This window comes from Paramisgurnus dabryanus, chromosome 17, assembly GCF_030506205.2.
Source record: "Paramisgurnus dabryanus chromosome 17, PD_genome_1.1, whole genome shotgun sequence".
Taxonomy (NCBI): domain Eukaryota; kingdom Metazoa; phylum Chordata; class Actinopteri; order Cypriniformes; family Cobitidae; genus Paramisgurnus; species Paramisgurnus dabryanus.
This window is the reverse complement of record NC_133353.1, coordinates 31,854,390-31,876,752: the sequence shown is the minus strand read 5'-3', so window position 1 is coordinate 31,876,752 and position 22,363 is coordinate 31,854,390. Positions and strand designations below refer to the sequence as shown.

Here is a 22,363-nt window from a genome sequence, read left to right as displayed (position 1 = left end):
TAGATGTCCTGTGAGGTACGGTATTACTCCGCGCCGGGAACTTTGTTTCTATTCTTGCAATTGGCAAAGGCGGATTAGCGCCACCACCTGGGCTGGAGTGTCTATTATTCAAGCTCTAAGCGGAAGAATGTACGGGTGTGAGGCGTTTGGAAAAATAGGTCCACAAGTTAACAACGAATGCTAAAACAGCTGTTGGAAAGCATCTTTTGCAGCGATTTTTGTGTGAGCATATCAGTGAACACCCCTGACCACTCGATGAGTTTCACGTCTTTGTAAACGAAAGTTTAATGCATTTTAGGAAGGATTGTTCCAGTGCACCATTAAACCCATTGCAGAGGTCTGAGCTGAAACACAAACACGCGAAAATTCTCAGGGCACCCGCAAATGTCGAAATTTCAGTCAAAACCATTCTATTTCACCATAAACAATCTGAAAACAGGGCTTTAAGTCTAAAATACCGAACTTGTCCTTTAATATGAAAACCCGTGTGGCTGCACATCAGTATGAATTTCATATTAAGCCATTAAGTTTTGCCAGCCCATTGAAAATTATCTCTAAAAAGGTCTTATTATGAAAAGTTTCATGTGCTTTGATCTTTGGAAATAAGAGTTTGGTGTACTATGCAAAGTAACTTTAAATCACCCTCCTCCCTACAAAACTGCCTGGTTTGAAAATGTTCATACCTGAGAAATTACAGCCGTGAATATATACCCCACATGACTGCCCACATTTACACCAACAATGTCTGTTCGATGTTCAGCAAATTGGTCCGGCCTGTCACAGTGATGGAGCAAGAAGGAAGTAAAATAAATGCGGTGCGGAATGATTTGCATACTATTCATCTTAATGGTGTGCAAGAAAAGGAACAGTGCATTGCAAATCATATTCTGTGACAATGGTATGCTAAAGGAGTTTGATTTTCTTAAAGGTTGCAACTTGATATTGCAATTTCAGTTATACATAAATATTAATGAATTTATAGCTAAAACTGCCACAACAAATCAACTACAGGATCTGCTATAATCAGACATTTAGGCTGAGTCTGTGGCAGTCTTAACCTGAACGCAAATCGCCTACGGGGGTTGGTATTCAGACGTTTAGGTTGAGTCAGTGGCAAAGACACTCGACCACAGTCTCTTATCTGAATGCAAATGACCGACACATCAACACATAGCAATGAAGCGATATGAGAAGATCTGTCACCCAATAGCCGCTTCATCTCCTATATGAGATTTAAAGCCAGTGCACAACGATCACATGAACACACTGCTTTTTATACGGCCAGATGGAACTCTCCATTTATGATGTCATAATTAAAAGAATCTTAAGAATCATAGAACTCTGTGACGTCATTAACTCTAAAATGCTTGGTTCTGATTGGCCCATCGCATTATGGTACACTATATTATTCCAAGATAACAACCGCCTGATGCTAATAGCACATGGCTGCAAATAATTTTGACAGGTACGGTTTGTAATATTACACATAATTAAATAGTAGCCCCTTATGGAACGGCAGAAATTCCACAAGGGGGCGTATTTGTTCCTCAGACGTTGCACAATAAACGTGACATCTGAATATATTCATTATAAATCGTGACTGGAAAGTGAGATTCGAACGAATGTCCGTTATTGAACTAATTGTATACACTATTTATATCGTAATTCGGTCAGAAATGTCAAGATTGTGAGATTAACAAATCGCTTTGGATTAAAAGGCTTGGATATTCCATTTCATTGGACTTTTGGGGATTTATGAACAATTTGTTTTGGACAATTTCACCGAAGTGGATAATGGGAAGATTTTGAAGGTAAATAAATATCCTAAATCGGCGCCGCCCGGTTCAGGTAACTAACAAATAGATTACAGTTTTATGACTGCTAAAAATCATATTATGCTTTGTGTGTGCGCTTAATGGAATTCCGAAAGTCTAAGCTTTACAACGATGTGCCGCATGACCGTATATTTTGAAGGTTTAATGCTTCAAAGTTACAATGACGTAATGCAGCCTCACGTGCAAGGGAGGGGGTGTACCGTGTACGGCACAGTGTTCCTTATCAGGTTAATATGTCTTTTAATAACATATATAAGTTTATATTAAAGGACAAGTTCGGTATTTTAGACTTAAAGCCCTGTTTTCAGATTGTTTATGGTCAAATAGAATGGTTTTGACTGAAATTTCGACATTTTCGGCTGCCCTGAGAATTTTCGCGTGTTTGTGTTTCAGCTCAGACCTCTACAATGGGTCTATAGGTGCACTGGAACAATCCTTCCTAAAATGCATTAAACTTTCGTTTACAAAGACGTGAAACTCACCGAGTGGTCAGGGGTGTTCACTGGTATGCTCACACAAAAATCGCTCCAAAAGACGCATTCCAACAGGTTTTATCGTAGTTTTTACCAACTCCATTGACTTGTATTAGTTGTGCTGTGAGGTACGGTATTACTCCGCGCCGGGAACTTTGTTTCTATTCTTGCAATTGGCAAAGGCGGATTAGCGCCACCACCTGGGCTGGAGTGTTTATTATTCAAGCTCTAAGCGGAAGAATGTACGGGTGTGAGGCGTTTGGGGAAATAGGTCCACAAGTTAACAACGAATGCTAAAACAGCTGTTGGAATGCGTCTTTTGCAGCGATTTTTGTGTGAGCATATCAGTGAACACCCCTGACCACTCGGTGAGTTTCACGTCTTTGTAAACGAAATTTTAATGCATTTTAGGAAGGATTGTTCCAGTGCACCTATAAAGCCATTATAGAGGTCTGAGCTGAAACACAAACACGCGAAAATTCTCAGGGCAGCCGAAAATGTCGAAATTTCAGTCAAAACCATTCTATTTGACCATAAACAATCTGAAAACAGGGCTTTAAGTCTAAAATACCGAACTTGTCCTTTAACAAATGATTAAACCAAATATTGTGTTTGTGACAGAACGTCTTGTCTTGGCTTTAAATTAAGTAAATGGGTTTTCTTGCGAAAGGTCTGCATTCGTTAAAAATGAGCAAATAAAATATTTGGAATCAATATTTAATGTTCCTTAGCTTAGGGGAGAGCAAGGGCGAAAGTACAATTTTTCAAAAAAACTGTTTTTATAATGTTTAGACAGAGATATATTTTTGCTGTGATCAATAACTCACAAGTGTGGTCTATCAATACCAGGTGGAATTTTGTACAAATGTAGAACAACTTCAGTATAATTTTACTTTGAACATAGTGCATTGTTAATTTTGACCCTGTCTGTTGGGACGAAAGTAACACACAGGCCGGTCAAAAGATTACACAACAGATTCTTAGTAAATATACATGACTATGACCTTGTTTATATGTAACTGCAAATATATTTTGTTGTTTATCTGTGCAAAAAATAATTATATTAAATTTTTATTTTAAATGTGAGCTTTATTAAATGTTTCAAAAGCAAACCAACAGTACAAACTTTTATTTCGAAAACGTTTATTTTGAAAAAATTATAAGGTAAATAGCTGTGTAAAAAGCGGGATAATGTACAGGCAGCATTGGAAAACTGAGCCCTTCACTAGCTGGGTTTCCATCCAAACTTGAAATCTTTTCAAAATTCGCAAAAAAAGAAAAAACAAAGAAATGCGAATTAGATGCGTTTCCATCAAGTTGTTTAAGCGAATGACGTGACGTTGGTATTGGTAACCTAGTAACCAACAGTAAACAAAACAAGGTACACGTGAAAAATGAAGACAGGACTTCATGTAGTCACAATGGGGTAAGTTATTAATTTATTAGCCATGCAGCTTGTAATTAAACTAAATACTGTGCACAGAAGAAGGAATGCAGCATTTTTGCACTGACAACAAGGACATTGCAACGACGTCGAGACCCATTAAGGGAAAAGACAGCTTCAGTGGAAACAGCTAGATGGTTGGTCAGTCCCTTTTTTTGCGAATTAAGGGATTTTTTAAATCTGGCGTTTCCATCACTCGTTTTTGATGCGATACTTAAAAAAGCACATACAATCACGGTGATGGAAACGTGGCAGACTATCAGGCGGCAGATCTCGAATCGCTCTCGCGGTTCTTTAAAATCATGTGACAAGTTCAACAGCAAATGTAAAAAATGTCTCACTTTACCCCACTCTCCCCTACCTTGTTTTGTTTACTGTTGGTTACTAGGTTACCAATACTATCGTCACGTCATCTTAAACAACTTGATGGAAACGCACATCTAATTCGCATTTCTTTATTTTTTATTTTTTTTGCGAATTTAAAAAAGATTGGCTTCACGTTTGGATGGAAACCCAGCTAGTGTTTGGTATGCAAATGTAGTCAGGGCTTTGAGAAAATCGCTTTGTTACTTTCATCCTGCGTTACTTTTGCACTGGATCTCCCCTACTCAGGGACGTGCACAGGAATTTTAAGGGGCAGTTGCTCTGACCTAAATAAAGGGCACCCCCCCCCAAAAAAAATATTTTTTTAAACTCACGGCCTATATGAAGGACTGAGAATAACAGGGTCTTTATTAAAATCAGCAAACATGTTTGCCTAATGCCTACCAAAAAAATTGTAGCCTATGCTGCTTGTCTGCAAGCTATGATAGCTAGCTGCTATCTGTCTGATTATTTAGGCTTAAACGTGGTAAACTCAGCCTAGATTCATGAAGATTTTAACAGAGGTGGAAGGAGTAGCCAAAAACTTTACTCAAGTAAAAGTAACTAAATAAATAATTACTCAAGTAGAAGTAAAAAGTATGAAATGAAAATAATACTCAAGTAGCGAGTTACTAGTTACTCATGAAAAAATAAATCTAGATATACACGTGCAAACACACACACACACACACACACACACACAATACAGTGCCCTCCATAAGTATCAGAACTGTAAAGACAAGATTTTTCTGTTTGCTGTGGAGACCAGAAATTGGTAAGATAAGTATCAGTATGTCAGAAGTTTAGAATGTCACATTTTATTAACCTTTGTTTATGTTTCAACACATACATGCTTTAACAACAACGAACAACAGCATTAAATGCTGACTTATGTGTGTTGTACACAAATGCACATAAGTGAATCAAACTGATCAAACACATTTTATGCTTTTCATGTGTAAACAATCAGGACACCTCAGTGACCATTAAAAAAAATAATGTGACAGATTCTGTACTTTTGTCTCATGTTCATCTTTTAATGTTTAGACATTTCTTGACTCCACAACAAACAGAAGAATACTTATGAAGGGCACATCTACAGTATGTGTAAAACTACAACATACACAAACAGTACAGAAAAAAAGAATACAAACACAGAATAGACAAGCATTTCAAATTAACAAATTAACTCTAGTGATAATGTTGATGTAGCTTATAGCTGAAATATCAGACAAGTAAACTGACAACAGTTTTGCATATGTATAAAGTTAGAAATCTCCTCAGATGGTCTGAGGACATTGACAGTTTACACTTACATAAAAATTATTTTAGACAAAACTCATGTTTTCTTACGTTGTGATGTCACGTGTGTTTTGTGAGAATCACTTACATCATGCATTACAGTATACAGCGAATCAGACGTCAATCATCGATGGATTTTCTTCAATCTGTGCTACAATGCTTCTGGAGGATGCACGCGTTTAACTGTGTCTGATGACGAACAGGTATGTAATGGCGGGTACATGTGTGAAGTTTTGCTTTTAGTTAAAAGATTGGTAAATTCATTTCCACGTCACCCAAAACTGGTTATATTCTGCGTGTTTCTACATAGGTTACGAGTAAAACAGCTTCGGACGATTCCGTTTTTGCAGCGATCTGAACGATTCATTCAAACTGATTCGCGAACCAATTTAAAACCTTTGGCCCATTCGCTTTGTAAAGAATCGAATCAAAAGACTCATTTATTTGCAACACTTTGTAAGGAATCGATTCAAACGAGTCATTAATTCGCGAATGCGCCAGAAACACAAGGGGCTCTATTTTAACGATCTGAAACGCAAGTGCGAAGCGCAACGCGCAAGTGAGTTTGTGGGCGGATCTTGGGCGCTGTTGCTATTTTCCCGGCGTGAGAAATAACTCTTGCGCCGGGCGCAAATCAATAAGGGGTTGGTCTGAAGTAGGTTCATTATTCATAGGTGTGGTTTGGGCGTAACGTCAAATAAACCAATCAGAACGCTAGCCAACATTCCCTTTAAACGCAAGGGCGCAAGTTCCATGGCGGGTTGCTATTATTATGACGGATTTACCAGGCGCACGCCAGGAGCGGTTCACAGCCGAGGAGACCGACGTCCTTGTACGGGGGAATCCCACGCTTGCCAGCATAAATCGGGCACGCCGTGTAACGGGAGGTGGATCTGCCTCAGGACTTGACGCCAGCAGAGGACATCGCTGCGTCCACCCTCACCGCTGAAAGGGTTTGGGGGCTTTGAAATCGGAGCCAAGAAACGCAAGCAAGGTCCAACCCCAAAGTACTCTTACAAATCAAGTTCATATACATTAAGGTTTCTTATGAAAACATTTTAACTATTATTTACATAAAATAAACGTAATACAGCCACACAACAAAGTTATGAAAATATTTTAATCGTTATTTGCATGAGAATAAATAAAAACTATCACCACAATGCTCACCACTATGATTCCCCTTATCTCGTGTATTAATATTTTTAAGTGTAACAATTTATGATTTGCAAAAATAACTGTTGCATCTGTGTAGATTAGATAAGCAAAGTGGATGCGCGTTGTGCACGCTATACATTATGGTCAAGCATGCGCCCTTAAAATAGCATAATGAACCACGCGCAACGCGCCACTGACTTTAGACTAGTTTTTTTTGGTTAGTAGCGCAATTGTTTTTTGAAACTGCAAAATAGCATAAGAGATGGTTTGCGCCGCAACACGCCTCCTTTTTGCGCTGAACCGCCCAGGGAGCGCAAGTTCATTCCCTAGTTTGCTGACGTGCATCTGTGGAGGGAAAAACCCCGCTGTGCGCCGGCGCAAAATACGAATGATACATGCGTCACTGACAAAGTCAATTGCGCTGGGTGCAAGATAGGGCCCAAGATGGCAATTTAAAAATAAAATACAAATTTCGTAATTAATTCAAATACAGTAACGAAGGAACGCTGCATAGTGTAAATGAAGTAAAAGTACAATTAATTTTTTTCCACCTCGGAAGGGCAACTTGAGTCGAGAAGGGCATATGGGCAGTTGCCCGGGCAACCTGAGCAACCCCCCTGTGCACGTCCCTGCCCCTACTAGATAAATAGCTGTGTAAAAATCGAGTCAATGTACAGGCAACTTCGGGAAATAAGCCCTTCACTGTAGCCATGTTTCCATCACCATGATTTTATGCGCGTTTTGAAGTATCGCATCAAAAACGAGTGATGGTGATAATGCTAAATTTCGACAAAAAATCCCTTAATTCCCCCCCAAAAAAGTTTATAAGCGGTGGTTTTTGATTTATGCGAAAAATATTAAATGCGAATAATGTGAGATGGAAACGCATTTTGACGAATTAATTCTGACGTAGCGAACATTTAACCCATGGGACTGATGATCTAGCTGTTTCTGCTGAAGTTGTATTTGCCTATGGGGCTTGACGTCGTCGCAGTGTCCTTGTTGCTAGTGCCTTTATCAGAAATGCTGCATACCTTTTTCTGTGCGCAGCATTTAGTTTGGTTATTACAAGCTGCACAGCTAATAAATTAATAACTTGCCTCATTTTGACTACATGTAGTCCCGTCTTCATATTCCACGCGTACCTTGTTTTGTTTACTGTTGGTTGCTAGGTTACCAATATACCAACGTCATTCGCTCAAACAACTTGATGGAAACGCATCTGATTCTAAAATCTAAAAATGTGTATTTTCTTGATGATTTAAATTTGTTGCAACTTTCATTTAAAATGAAAAAAAAAATCATGGTTAAAAGTAAGAAAACTAGTTTTAATAGCTTAAACTGTAACAGTCTAATAGAGACTATAGGCAGATAAAATAACAGTAAGTCTAGGTAGTTGTGTTTCGACTCAGCTTTTCTGCACTAATGAATCTGATGTCTGTGAATTACAGCATGGATCCTTGAATGTGAATGTTTTTATTGCATTTGTATTACCATGGCGCACTCTGTTGGAAAACACACGAAAATGCAGTTGGTCCTTGGTTTATTAAATATGTGCCCCTGCCTGTGAAATCCAGGCTAAAGTCTCATAATATAATGATGAGATTATAGGAGCATCAAGGTTTGATTTTGGTCATTTATTTCACATTGATTTCAAAATATACTTCAGATGAGTTTTCACAGAGTAGGCTACTTTTTATAATCCACTTCATCTTTTTATTCACAGATTTTGAACTAATTTGGGCTATGGGCACTTGCCCAACACAAAGTTGGTCCACAATAACCTTTCATTTGGCCTGTCATGCCACGTGAGATAAGGCAAAGGATAAATATCATTGATGTTTCTAATGAAATATTATCTAATATGTCAAATGTTTTGTTATATTTGTACATTACAAAAATGTAAATTGAAATTAAATGCAAGGAATTAAAGTGATTTTTTTATATACATACATACATGAAACTCAACGAACTGGGGTACTATAATAATGGAGAGGTCGAGGCAGTGGCACCCAGACAAAAGGATTTTTTCAAAAAGATTGGCAAAACGATTTATTTTTTACAACAGTTACCTTTGAAAATAAAACATTAGTTATGCATAAACAGAGTAATGTTTGCTTATTTGTTTTTTTAAATATTAGAAAATTATAAATTAGGAGAATCAGGGCAACTTTAATTTTAATATAACGCAGCAACATTTACTTTTGCCCCACGGTTAGGGATTTACTCATGAGGGTTAGGCAACACCACCTGCAAGACTCATAAATAGCAGTTTACAGCTTAAATATCCAGAATAATTTTCACCCACTAAGCGAAAAATGAGGCTCCTCAACACCTCTGTATGGGGTGAGAGGATGTGTGAAATACTTTAATTCCAGGATTTGATTGGATAGCTGCACACTGGGGAGAGGACTAAATAAAAATGTATCCATTGCTACAGATACAAGCAGCATTGCTGAGGAAATGCTTTCACTTTTGATTACTATATAGAAAAATATTCATAGATATTAAAGACAGTTTGACCATTTTTGTATAAATGATGATTATCCTCTTTTTTACGAAGTAAGGTAGGTTGAACTTGTCACAATACATTATCACTCTAAACTTGACGTTAACTTACACAGTTTAGAAAAGTAGTAGATTTCTAATCTACTTTAATTTGTAGCATGCAGATGTTCAAAGATTTAATGAAAATTTGAAATAGCACAAAAGCACTTAGAGTAAGGCATGATAAAAAGAAAAATGTCCCAAAATGGCCCCAAGCTGTTACCGGGGCAGTACTCTTAAAAGGGCACAACTGTATTATCCACAATTTTACAAGATGTACTGTAAGTCTACGGTGTGCCTAGAAATGTGTCTGTGAAGTTTCAGCCCAAAATATCTCATATTTGCGGATAACAAATACGACTTCTGGAAGACGCAACAAAATCCTGTTCAGGAAGAATGGCACGTTTGGTCACCCTATAGTATTTTTAGCCACATTAGTGTTACAACATGTTAACAAACACATTTAGAAAAGATTTTGGGTAAAATTAACCAGTCAGTCAGTGGCTGTGGGCGGGGCTTTGTTTTTGTGATGTCACATTAACAAGATAATCAAAACAGCATCTAATGAGACTGCTTTGGTTTAATGGGGATTAAAAAAGAAGTAAAGGGTAGATTTTTTGTGTTTACACACTGCCAACACACATATCCAAACACCTTTTAAAAGTGTTTTTTGGGGGGGGAAATATGTACCATATTTGGAAGCAAAATGTACTTCTGATTTACTAATATGAACTCTTTATGTGCAATGCTGTAGCTAGGGACCAATTTTAACATATTTTTTTCTTTAAGTGTACATGTGCTTTTCAACCTATTGTAATAATGATATCAAAACTCGGCATGTGTGCCACTCTCTTTTTCTGAACTTTGTATTTTATTCTGTCTCTCTGTCTTCTTTCTCTATTTCGCACTTTATTGATTACATAATTTATGGCCTTTGCAAACTAATGGTGGAAATGGATTGGTTTTGTGTGCTTCAGAACTAAAATTCACATTAAAAGTTATATAAAAAGACACACTTCAGCCAACATTACTTTAATGGCAGCCAGGGGATTTGCACAATTTGCTGTGTTATTTGTAGAACCTGTTGTTGACCTATGATCTTGATGTTTACCTTTTGCAGTTTATCAAGATGTGTGGAGGCCAGAGAGACAAACCCACATACTATTTGGACAACTTCATTTAGTTGCAATGTGTACTGGGACTTTATGAGCCAAGGAGAATTGCTTTATGTCATTTACAAAATTACCTGATTTTGTAAATGTACAATATATGTGCAATTTAATATTGTGCAATATTGTAACATAAACTTGCGAAAAACACACACCTGAGTCTTGTTTCGGGGGGAAATGTCAATAATTGTATTCTTGTACAAAATAATGACCATGCTATGGGTAAAGAATGCAAAGTTGAATCAAACTACAGACGTTAATGCTGATACTATTATGAATGCAGTACAAACTGGTGCTGGGAATATTTATAAATGGGTCGATGATATTTTTCTGCTATGGGCAAAAGAAGCAAGGAAGCCAAAACACACAATCCACTTTCTAAAAAAGTCCTTAGGTATCTCCAAAAAAAGCTCAGATATTTCATGGCAATAATAAAAAAAGCACACGCACACAAACCACAGTGCAGACACATGATAATTAGCTAAAGCAGCGAACTGTGCTAAGCAGCCTGTGAAGCGTAAGTGTCAGGGGAGAAAACCATAAAAGCGTCTGTACTCTGTTGCACTGCCTTCACCTATCTCTGAACGCTTCACCAGGTTTTAGTTTGAGGGTCGTAACTGTACCCAATACTTTTTATAATATGATTCGATGATGGTGAGATTGGGTATCTAACAAGAATCATTTGCATCTTGTTTGCTGGCAGTACACTTTTTTAATATAGCATGCACAGTTCACCGTTACCATCTACAATAATAATAATATTAATAACAAGTTTTGCATTTTTTTTCTAACAGTTATAGACAATTCGTGCCCTGGTGCTCCGATCTTGTGCAGAGGTGTCAATCACTGTGCCCACTCAGGGGCATAAATATGACTACTGAGAACCATTAGAGCTCCTTTATTACATGTCAGGTTAATTGCTAGTCTTTAGCTAAAGTTACACACCTTACAAGGCTACAGCACAGACATGACAGCTGCACATTTGGTGTAGTGGCCCATGATATTGATTAATTAGGGTGGAGGTAGAAATTGGTGTTTGTCAGAGAGCTAAGGCAAATTACTGCTGGGTTAAAATTAGATGGTGCGCTGAAGATGACAAGAGACAGCCTCTCGCCAGAAACCTCAGAGCTGTCCAGGTTATTATGCTGCATCATTAGCTCCATCTATCCATCCATCCAACCGTTGCAAGCTCATGTGCATTATATGGCCAGAAGTATGTGGACTGTGGCCCTTTTAATTTTACAGGTCTGGCTATTCATGTAATTTCAGTGAGAACACAGCTTACTGCGACTGAACACATTATGGGGAGGTTTTTATGAGGTACAGGGTCTAGATTAATACAGGACTAGGATATGTGTTATATTAGGACATTTAAGTAGTTTTTACAAACAAACCTTACAAAAAACAATAATGGTGTGCATCTTGAAACAAAACAATGGCACTGCTATACACTCACCTAAAGGATTATTAGGAACACCTGTTCAATTTCTCATTAATGCAAATATCTAATCAACCAATCACATGGCAGTTGCTTCAATGCATTTAGGGTTGTGGTCTTGGTCAAGATAATCTCCTGAAAACCAAACTGAATGTCAGAATGGGAAAGAATGGTGATTTAAGCAATTTTGGAAGTGGCATGGTTGTTGGGCCGGTCTGAGTATTTCACAATCTGCTCAGTTACCTGGATTTTCTCACACAACCATTTCTAGAGTTTACAAAGAATGGTGTGAAAAGGGGAAAAACATCCGGTATGCGGCAGTCCTGTGGGTGAAAATGCCTTGTTGATGTAAGAGGTCAGAGGAGAATGGGCCGACTGATTCAAGCTGATAGAAGAGCAACTTTGACTGAAATAACCACTCGTTACAACCGAGGTATGCAGCAAAGCATTTGTGAAACCACAACACGCACAACCTTGAGGCGGATGGGCTACACCAGCAGAAGACCCCACCGGGTACCACGCATCTCCACTTCAAATAGGAAAATAAGGCTACATTTTGCACAAGTTCAAAATTGGACAGTTGAAGACTAGAAAAATGTTGCCCGGTCTGATGAGTCTCGATTTCTGTTGAGACATTCAGATGGTGGAGTCAGAATTTGGCGTAAACAGAATGAGAACATGGATCCATCATGCCTTGTTACCACTGTGCAGGCTGGTGGTGGTGGTGTAATGGTGTGGGGGATGTTTTCTTGGCACACTTAAGGCCCCTTAGTGCCAATTGGGCATCGTTTAAATGCCACGGCCTACCTGAGCATTGTTTCTGACCATGTCCATCCATTTATGACCACCTCTGATGGCTACTTCCAGCAGGATAATGCACCATGTCACAAAGCTTTGGTTTCAAAAATTGGTTTCTTGAAAATGACAATGAGTTCACTGTACTAAAATGGCCCCCAGATCTCAACGGAACGGGAGCTTCGTGCCCTGGATGTGCATCCCCTAAATCTCCATCAACTGCAAGATGCTATCCTATCAATATGGGACGACATTTCTTAAGAATGCTTTCAGCAACTTGTTGAATCAATGCCACATAGAATTAGTTCTGAAGGCAAAAGGGGGTCAAACACAGTATTAGTATGGTGATCTTAATAATCCTTTAGGTGAGTGTACATTAAAGGGGTCATATTATGAGATTTTTTAAAGATGTAAAATAAATCTTTGTTGTCCCCAGAGTGCGTATTTGAAATTTTATCTTAAAATACCCCACAGATTTTTATAGCATGTTTAAATTGTTACTTTGTAGGTCGAAGCAAAAATGTGCCATTTTTAGGTGTCCTTTAAAATGCAAATGAGCTGATGAAATGCAAACACTGATTGCAATGATGGTGGTTTGTTGAAATTGAAACTCAATTGTGCTGTCAATTATATTTTCTCTCTTTCTCTCTGCACTAAATGGCAGTGCCGGGGTTGGATAGTGCAGATTAAGGGGTGGTATTATTGTAAATGGACTTACCTACATCCCAAAACAGGCGAAAACTGAAAGACCTAATTATTTACATGCTTGCAGAGAATGGTTTACCAAAACAAAGTTACTGGGTTGTTGTTTTTCACATTTTCTAGGTTGATACAAGCACTGGGGACCCAATTATAGCACTTAAACATGGAAAAAGTCAGTTTTTTACACTAAGAAATGTCAGTGTAAGATGTTTTTAAATTAAGGCAGCTCATCGATGCATTTTGGTCTGGGACTTGGATAAGCCCTGTCCGGGAAACCACCACTGTGACATTATTGAGACTTGTGTGATTTTTAGTTTGTTGATACAATTTGAAGGACATCTGGTGTGGAAGCCTTCACAAAGTCTAGACCTAAATGACTGTGAAATCAAATAATATTTTCAGATATAATTCATTCAGATTTGTTTAGCAAGCTACAGCATACATCATCATCTACAATAACAGAAATGCTTTACTGTAAAATACTTTTTTACAAAAAGCAACTGCAGTTATGGATGCCATAAAACTTTGGTAGACAATACAAGAGGTATATAACAAAAACAGTTAAGTACAGGACAATGGATGAAAATAAATTATGTTCTCAAAAATGTTAAATTTTTAATTTGACATTTTAATTATTACTATGCTCACTAGTACGTTTTTTCTACGTACCAATTTTTCTGTGTTTTCTTCTGCTTTTATTAATGTAAAGCTGTTTTTAAACAATTAAACAATTGTAAAAAGTGCTATATAAATAAAATTGACATGACTTGACTTAACACTGAATACTGAATTTCTTTTCAATGGAATAAGGTTTGGAAACAACTTAATTTGTCGTTATATACAAATATTCATAGAAATATAAAAATAATTTTTTAAAATTGTATTGCTTTTACCACCAAACACGTGATGGAATAATGGCGTCATCTTACATTCCTGCCAAAAGGCTCATTATGCAGCTCATTATGCAAGTCTTTTGTTTCCTCAGCTGTCAATCACAGATTATTCAAGAGCTTTCCAACTTCTTGCATATTGCCTTTCTAATCAAAAAGTGCTTTGAAATTGTAAATCAATATATTGTTTTATGTGAATTTTCACATCATTTTAAAGAAAAAACTCTAGACTACAAGATCCTGTTTTGAAAGAAAGAGTTTTGTGGTGTTATATCAGTCACTTAAAAATTTTGCTTTTTCAAAGACCATGCATAAACATTATTCTCTCAAAAATACAAACATGTACATACATGTTGATCATATAATATTTTAGCCCAGTTTGTGCTCAACACAGTGTTATGAGACTTTTGTCATTATTATGTTTTTAAGCAACTAAAAAAAAGCACAAATGTGAGTGCAGGTCAAAACTTCTCCAGGGCCCTAAAAACCCCTTAGACTCATAAGGGTTAAACTCAAAATACTATTTTTGTGTGTTGTTAAAACTATTTTACACAAAGGAAGTGAAGCGTAAAACGTTACAATGTTTAGGAATTAATTTGCACTCCTTTGGTTTCTGATCTCAGATATCCTCAACAAATTTCTTTAAGCTCCTAACAGAGACTTCATCAAGCCCCGTATTGATTCTTAGATTTGCACAAAACATTTAAGTGGTGAACAATGTTTGTGTAATGGAGCAAAGCTAGACTCATCAGTTACAGTACGTTGGCTGTCATTCCAGACACGTCTTTCTTAGGAATTGAACATCTCTACGGTCAATAAGTCTGGTTGGGAACTAATAATTAGCTGGCATGCCCATCTACCATTTACAGAACAAAAAACACTGTTTGTTACAGTGGTGCTCTAATACACCACACAGGCAGAGTTTGAGAGTTTAACTGAGCGAGTCAAGTTATAGCTAATCTTTTATATCAAGTTGTTTAATTTGTCTTCCAGTTGTCAGAGTAAAGTGTCCAACTCATTAGTTAAAGGTGCAGTGTGTTACTTTTAGAAGGATCTAATGACAGAAATGCAATATGATATACTTGTTATCAGTGGTGTATAAAGACCTTACATAATTGTTTTGTGTGTATTACTTTAGAATGAGCTGTTTTTATCTACATACACCGCAGGTCCCCTTACATGGAAGTTGGCATTTTGCATCGCCAAATGCTAAACGCACACACATGCTCTACAGAGCGCAATTTGTCAATACTTTATTTTTTCTTAAATCACAACATTTGTCCTGCATTTCGGTAGATTTTTAGAGGCTGCCTGTTTTTATAAGGCTGTTTCAGATATCAGTATAATTCAGTGGTCTCCAACATGGCACCAGGTTGCCCGCACTGAGTTTGTAAATTGCCCGCCAAAGCACATTCTATTAATAGGCTCAAATTTAATATTTATTACATATTTTTTAAATTTGCTTGGGTTATTTTATGTATGTCAACATTTTGAAGAACGACAAAACATATCAACAAGTAAAATAAAATAAAATCAAGTAAAACAATAAGAGGTGGTTTCCCGGACATGGATTATCTTAAACCAGGACTAGGCCTTAGTTTAATTATGAAATATAACTAGTTTTAACAAACATACCTTACTAAAAACATTACTTGTGTGCATTTTGATGAAAAAACAAATGGAACTGATGTATTTTAAGTGCAAGCTCCTACATTTATTTAAGTCAAGGACTAGTCTAATCCCTGTCCGGGAAACCACCCCTAAAAGTTTTGAGTAGACTATATCAAAAAAGAAGCCCTCCAGATTATTTATTCATTGTGGTATCCATTGCTCACAAATAGGTTGGAGACCCCTAGTATAGTTGTTTGCTTATAACTTTAAGTTAATAATAAAACTATAACAATTATCCATTGTTAAATGGTAAATATAACAATAATAATTATGGCTAGTATAATTCAATCTGAAAGATTGTGTTCCTCGGTTTGACTATTCAAGTTTATTAGTCTTATAAACGTCTTCTATAGGATTTTCATATAGCTTCATATATATTTCTCATTCCAGAAGATGGCACTACACGAACAGTACACAATTTAGTGACCAACCACTCTTGCTTGGCAAAAAGCCCCATATCAAAGCAGGCAATTTCAATAAGATTCGTGATGCAAAGGGCTAAATTATTAATTTGGCTGCATATCAGCTTGCAAATGATATAAGTGCAGTTTAAAGTTTGCTCTTTAGCTATAAATAGTTTGGAAACAAGTAGATCATATATAATGCATTTGTAATTTATAGTCGTGACTTAGTTTATAGGACTGTAAGCGGGCTAGTAAACATCAGGGTAATCCATGAATATAGGAGTTATTGAGAACCGCTTCGTGCCCTTGTGCGAGGCATTTAACCCGTGCAAGAGACTGTCCTTGCAATAAGATTTGCACTACTTTGGATAAAAGTGCTAAATAACCAGCAAATTGAAAGGCTAACATAGCCTACCCATTTACTGAAACCTGGCACTGAAACAGATTAATCTTATGCAACACCATTGAATGCAATAGTCAGCGCGCTGCTTTGAATGAGGATGCACAAAAAAGATAAATGCAAATTTAATAAACTCGACCGAGGCCTCGAAATACAAGGATGCGCGCCGAAATAACGTGCATGTGATCTTAAACGACAAAACACACGAACGAGCACCTAAAAGCATGTATTGCGCTTGAACTAGCGTCCTTTAATTTATAATGAAGTTCACGTTGCTCTGCTGCGAACGTTCTCAGCGCGTGAGTGCTTCTCATACAAATGAGACCGGCGCGCGCGCGCCCTCGCTCGCTCACTCACGCGCTCTTTGACGTAGTCAGCCAGCTGGGCTCCAGCGTTCCAGCGCAGTACGTATGGCGCAGCGTGCCCGACCACCCTTTACATTTCATCCAGTCTAAATGACGCTGAAAATAGGAATCGTGACACATCTGTGCGTGTCATCCGCTGGACACTTCCGAGAAGTAACGCTGGCGCGAGGCTCTTATGAAAGGCACGCCGTTATGAAATAACGAATTCATCGTTTATTTTTAATCCCTCACGGCGCGAGGACGAAGATTCATAGCGTTACTATAGGAGCGTCGCTCGTCCGACGCCTTCAGCATCAAGGATACCTTTTCGGCGTGCCTTTCTGTCTCACTGGCATTCTGTCATTTTGAAAGAATGAGAGATTATCGTTCGCATTAAAATCCGCAGTGTTATCTTTTGGGAACGTCGAAGAAGAAGAAGAGGTGGATACCAGCGCGCGTTACCGGACTCCGATTAATAGTGCGCGTGTTTCCCATGGCGCTGTCATTTACTTCAGCCAGCATATCGAGTCGGTAATGCCGGCGACGGTGTGAGAAGGAAACCGACTCTGAGGCTTTGCTAGACCAATCTCTAAAAAAATGCAAAGGAAAAAAAATGACCATTGATATATCCGAAACGGACACTTCTTCACTTCTTCCTTGATGATATTTGCCACGGTCACGCAAGGTGGGAGATTAGACTGCACGCGTTGTCGTCAAGTGTCCGCCGCCTGAGGAACCGGTCGCCACGGAGCTGGATATGTTCTGACTAACTTGAAGATGGATATTATCTTTGGTCTCCTGTGGTTATTGGCCGTACTATTTGAAGGCGTTTTGTGCCAGGGAGTTTACGGTAAGATAAACAGACGTAGCAGCTACGTGCAATAGTCTTTACGGAGCTTTCGTGACCTTGTGAAAATGGATGAGGGATGTGGATGTGAATATTTATTTTTGAATGATGCCCAGTGTGATGCAGGCCCGTATATAGCTCGCATGTCAAGTGACAGCTCCTGCGTTACAGGTGCAGTGGGCATCAGTAATCAGCTGTGGCCACATTGTGCATTTATAGTGTATTTGTGGGCAGCGTTTAATGCCACATAATGACAAAATGTGTAGCCTACCTTGTAATGCACTGCAAGTCTTTTTGGATAAAACCGTGCCAAATGCGTAAATGTTTAAAATGTATGGCTTTTGCGCCAATTGCCTGTTAAATGTTATAATCTTGTAATGAATAATTAACAGCTATTTTGCAGAATCACTACATTGTTGAATCAGTTAACTGTGGCCTGCTCAAAGTATATTCTTACATAGGCCTGGGGTTGTCAATGTCATCTTTTATTCACATGCTTAAGGACATGTGCCCACTCAGATTTGACTTAAACATATTTTGCTGCTAGCATCAAATCAAATGTCTTTATTGAAAAAGTGGCTTATGTTTTAATGTGAAAAGTAGAAAAAAATGAGCCCATTTTGTCTTGGTGTTGTGTGATTGGCAAAACATTAGAAATGATTTGAGTTGACTGAATTCCTTTTGACAGAATTGTATGTAGGTTAAGCTGCACATGTCAGCCATTCATTCTGTCATAGGAGCCTCCATGGAAACGCTTCCTTAGATGTCTGCTGCAGAATATTACAAAGGGTTGCTCATAATAGGATGAAGGCTATAAGCATTGTACTGTAGACCTATTTTAACCGACGTCACTTGGATTACAAGGGCAGATTTATTGTTGGTTAATGAAAAGCAGTTTGGAACCATAAACCAGTGCATGCAACTTCACCAGATTTGTGCTACAGGTTGGATGCAAACAGTTGGACCCAAGGATAAGACCAGAATAGGTCCCTTGTTTTTGATCTTTGAACAATTAAAGTGCACACATGCATCCATTTATGTTATGGACAGTCAGCAAAAGCCATTGACACATTCTTCAGTGATCTACAATTATCTAAAAATTTTCAAACTTAAGATTATGTCTTCACATACAGTAGGTGACTTAGATATGTACTGTTTTCAGAAGAAAATGGTCCCCACTCCCAGCTGTAACTGGGGCAGTACCTTTTAAATATGTCCCAATAAGACAGCTAGGGACCATTTTTGGACCATTTTTTTCCAACAGTGTACATACATAGTTGTCATATAGGCAATGATGGCACAAAAAACACTTGTTACTGTTATTAAGAGTGCACAATCTTAAAGAAAAAATTGATGTGCGATAACTTGCTAATAATGTGATATGTGATTCTGTTTGCCAAGTCAATTTCAATTATAAAACATATTTAAATGCTAAAAAGCATCATTACTCTCTGTATCGTAAGTCTTGTGCTACCTGCATCGACCTAAAGCTTTGGCTGCACTTACTTTTCGAAGTATCATTTAGTTATTGCAAACTATCGCGATATGCACATTTGCGGTATTTCTATCCCGCAGCCCTAACTGTTACTTACTCGTGTTATATTCTGGGGTCTGTGATATTTCCAGCCGTTGACATTCAGTGGTCAAGTTGTGTGATTATGCGCGTGTTTAACAGTGTGTTGGCTGGCATTACATTCAGACATTGCATTGCTTTAATTCCAGTGTAATGATCTGTGTAAACGTGGGAGTATTGTGGGTTGTACTTCATTGCTATGACAAGGAGGTGGGTACATGCCCCTTTAATTTCTTGCATACTCTACAGTGAACCATGATAGACCTGTGAACATTGAACCGATTGGTAGCAACTCTTTACGAGACGTCGAGACCTGTACAGAATCAGCCCCCGCAATGAATGAATATTTAATTTGAAGAACCATAGATCATCAATACACTAGCACTATAGTAGTATGTAATAGAGTAATACAGTGCATTTTACCAGGTTTCATTACTTCCAAATGTGGTACTGTATAATTTTGTTGTAGCTTCTTATCAAATTTAACGTTGGTACCTTCAAATTAAAGCACCAATCTTAAGAGGTGTACCTGTATAAGTCTCAGATATGGGTGATTCTCACGAGATCCAGACTTGGTGTCCAGCATCAGATTTTTAAAAAAGCCCTTGAAGCCATTTTTTTTTTTGCACATATAAGATTAAGGTCTGAACTTACTATAACTATTATTTTAAGAGGATTAATTTTTTTTTCCTATAGAATTATTTTCATTGTTTAGATTATCATTATCAAAAATGATCATTACCGCAACATGACATTACATTAAATATATGCATTTACAAACTCATGTTTCAGTAACAAACAAACAAAATTTCAACTTTTGTTGAGTGTCACAGTCAATTATGTCCATTTCAACAATTTTTTTAAATGTTAGTTCCTTGAGGGCTTAAACAATGATTGAAAATTGTTGCGGAGGATGACAAAATTCTTGGACACATTTATATTCCTTATTATTGTCTCTACATTTACCAATGATCACCAAATACCACATGTTTCTTTAATGTAAATGTTTATAGTATAACATGCACTGAAGCTTATAATTATTTTAAATTTTAATTATATATTCCATGTCAAAGAACCCAAATCCAGTCATGGACATGTTGCGGTAATGAAAATGTTCCCCTTAAATGTGAAAAAGAAAAAAAAAATTGTTTGTATGATGTCATTTGAAATCTTGGGCAGGAGCAAAAAAGTGCAGTTTTCATGTGTGTACCTTTAAATGTAAATTTGCTACTGCTTTCGATTAAAAATAGATTTGATTCTTGTGAATACAGTCTGGGAAAATAGTATCTATAGCCGCATTAATGCTACAACGTGCTAACAAACACATTTAGAAAGTCTTTTGGGTAAAATTAACCAGTCCTGTGGCTTTGTTAGTGTGACATCACATTAACAAGACAATCAAAACATCATGTCTGATGGGATTGCTTTAGTTTAATGTGGATTAAAAAAGGAGCAGTGGGTGGATTTTTGCATTGTTGGGTGGTTGTGTTCACACACTGCCAACACACATTTATGTCCAAACACCTTGCAAAAGTGGATTTTGAATAATATGGGCCCTTTAAATCAGGATTAAAAAATGCTTGGTGCTCTTGGTTTTCCAATGACAATTTTTTCTTTCTGTCTCTTTCATCCTTATGTTAAAGGGATATTTCACCCAAACCAATTTTTGGATAACCTATCCCTTTAAGCAAAACCAAAACTTGTAATGTCAATTTTTTTTTGCTATGAATAGGGGAGGTGCGGTTTCAATGCAAAACAGCACAACACGTATTGCAGGAACAGACCAAAATGCTAGGTGACCCCTCTAGACATTAATTATGTCTATGTGCGCATGGTCAGAGTTCACAACACACGTGAACGTGCATCAGAGACTGAAACGGAGTAGATAAAATGTTTTTGAATACATTTTGTGAATAAACTATTTTAATAACGTCTTTACTTGGCCTTGAACCTAGGCGTTGCTGTCTATCAGGGGTCAGAAAGCTCTCAGATTTCATAAAAAATATCTTAAATTGTGTTTTGAAGATAAACAAAGGTCTTACTGGTGTAAAACATGATGGGGGTGAGAAATTAATGACAAAAGTTTCATTCTGGAGAGAACTATCTCTTTAAGTGGGCCCTAGTTATGTATTGGTGAATAGAGATGCTATATTTAAAAATTCTGGCACTGTCCTTTCTAATCAATAGGAATTACAATTCAGTCAACTATGATAAGGGTAAGGCTGCACTGGGTTGATATATAATCTTGCTGTCCCTATAGATAAAGATATAGTTTATAGTACAAAGAGATAGACTAATGCACTATATTACGACATCCCAACAGGCCACTTAGGCTGAAATGAGAAAGAGGCCTCCAAAAGCGAGACATCTACAAGGTCAATATGCTTTTCGTTCATGTAATGCAGTACAACTGTTTAGGCTTGTCTACTTTTCATAAGTTAGTTAATTGCCCCAGAAATAATGTCGATAGCCGATAGTATTGTCTTTATGAGACCATTTTATGTCACTGATTACAGTACATCCTTTCTAATAACATGACTGATTTTTAAGAATATTAAGATGAAATTGCAATGTAAGAAAAAAATAATATTCTAAATATTTAAAACATAAATAAATATTATAAAATATGCATTAAAATTTTAAACAGGTACTAATTGTTAAGTGTAATTCCCAGCTTTACAGCGTTTATTGCTTTAGTCGAGTATTACTCTGTGAGTATACGCCATTACGCACAGTCACATTTATAATAGCTACACCTCACATGTAAACACTGGATGTTATGGTATGTTTGAGATACCATTTGTAGACTCACTGAAAAAAATGATTCATTCAATTTACTCAATTTTTTTAAGGTAAGTGGTTGCAATCAATTTATTTAAGCTACATTTAAACAAAAGTTTTTTATTTTATTTTACTTTACTAATCTTTTTTGTTTAAATGTAGCTTAAATAAATTGATTGCAACCACTTACCTTAAAAAAATGAGTAAATTGAATGAATACATTTTTT

The 22,363-nt window shown here is 37.2% G+C and overlaps 1 protein-coding gene and 1 long non-coding RNA gene across 2 annotated transcripts in view; both read left to right on the top strand.

Annotated features, from left to right (window-relative positions):
• LOC135778325 (uncharacterized) overlaps positions 1-10,340 on the top strand; it is a 43,753-nt gene extending 33,413 nt beyond the window's left edge. The window contains exon 4 of the long non-coding RNA XR_010544529.2: positions 10,243-10,340. This is a non-coding gene — a long non-coding RNA (uncharacterized lncRNA). The remainder of the gene's footprint in view (positions 1-10,242) is intronic.
• Positions 10,341-16,969: 6,629 nt separating this feature from the next.
• mdga2a (MAM domain containing glycosylphosphatidylinositol anchor 2a) overlaps positions 16,970-22,363 on the top strand; it is a 236,887-nt gene continuing 231,493 nt past the window's right edge. The window contains exon 1 of the mRNA XM_065288298.2: positions 16,970-17,785. Within this exon, the coding sequence (XP_065144370.1) occupies positions 17,713-17,785 (73 nt within the window). The 5' untranslated portion in view covers positions 16,970-17,712. The remainder of the gene's footprint in view (positions 17,786-22,363) is intronic.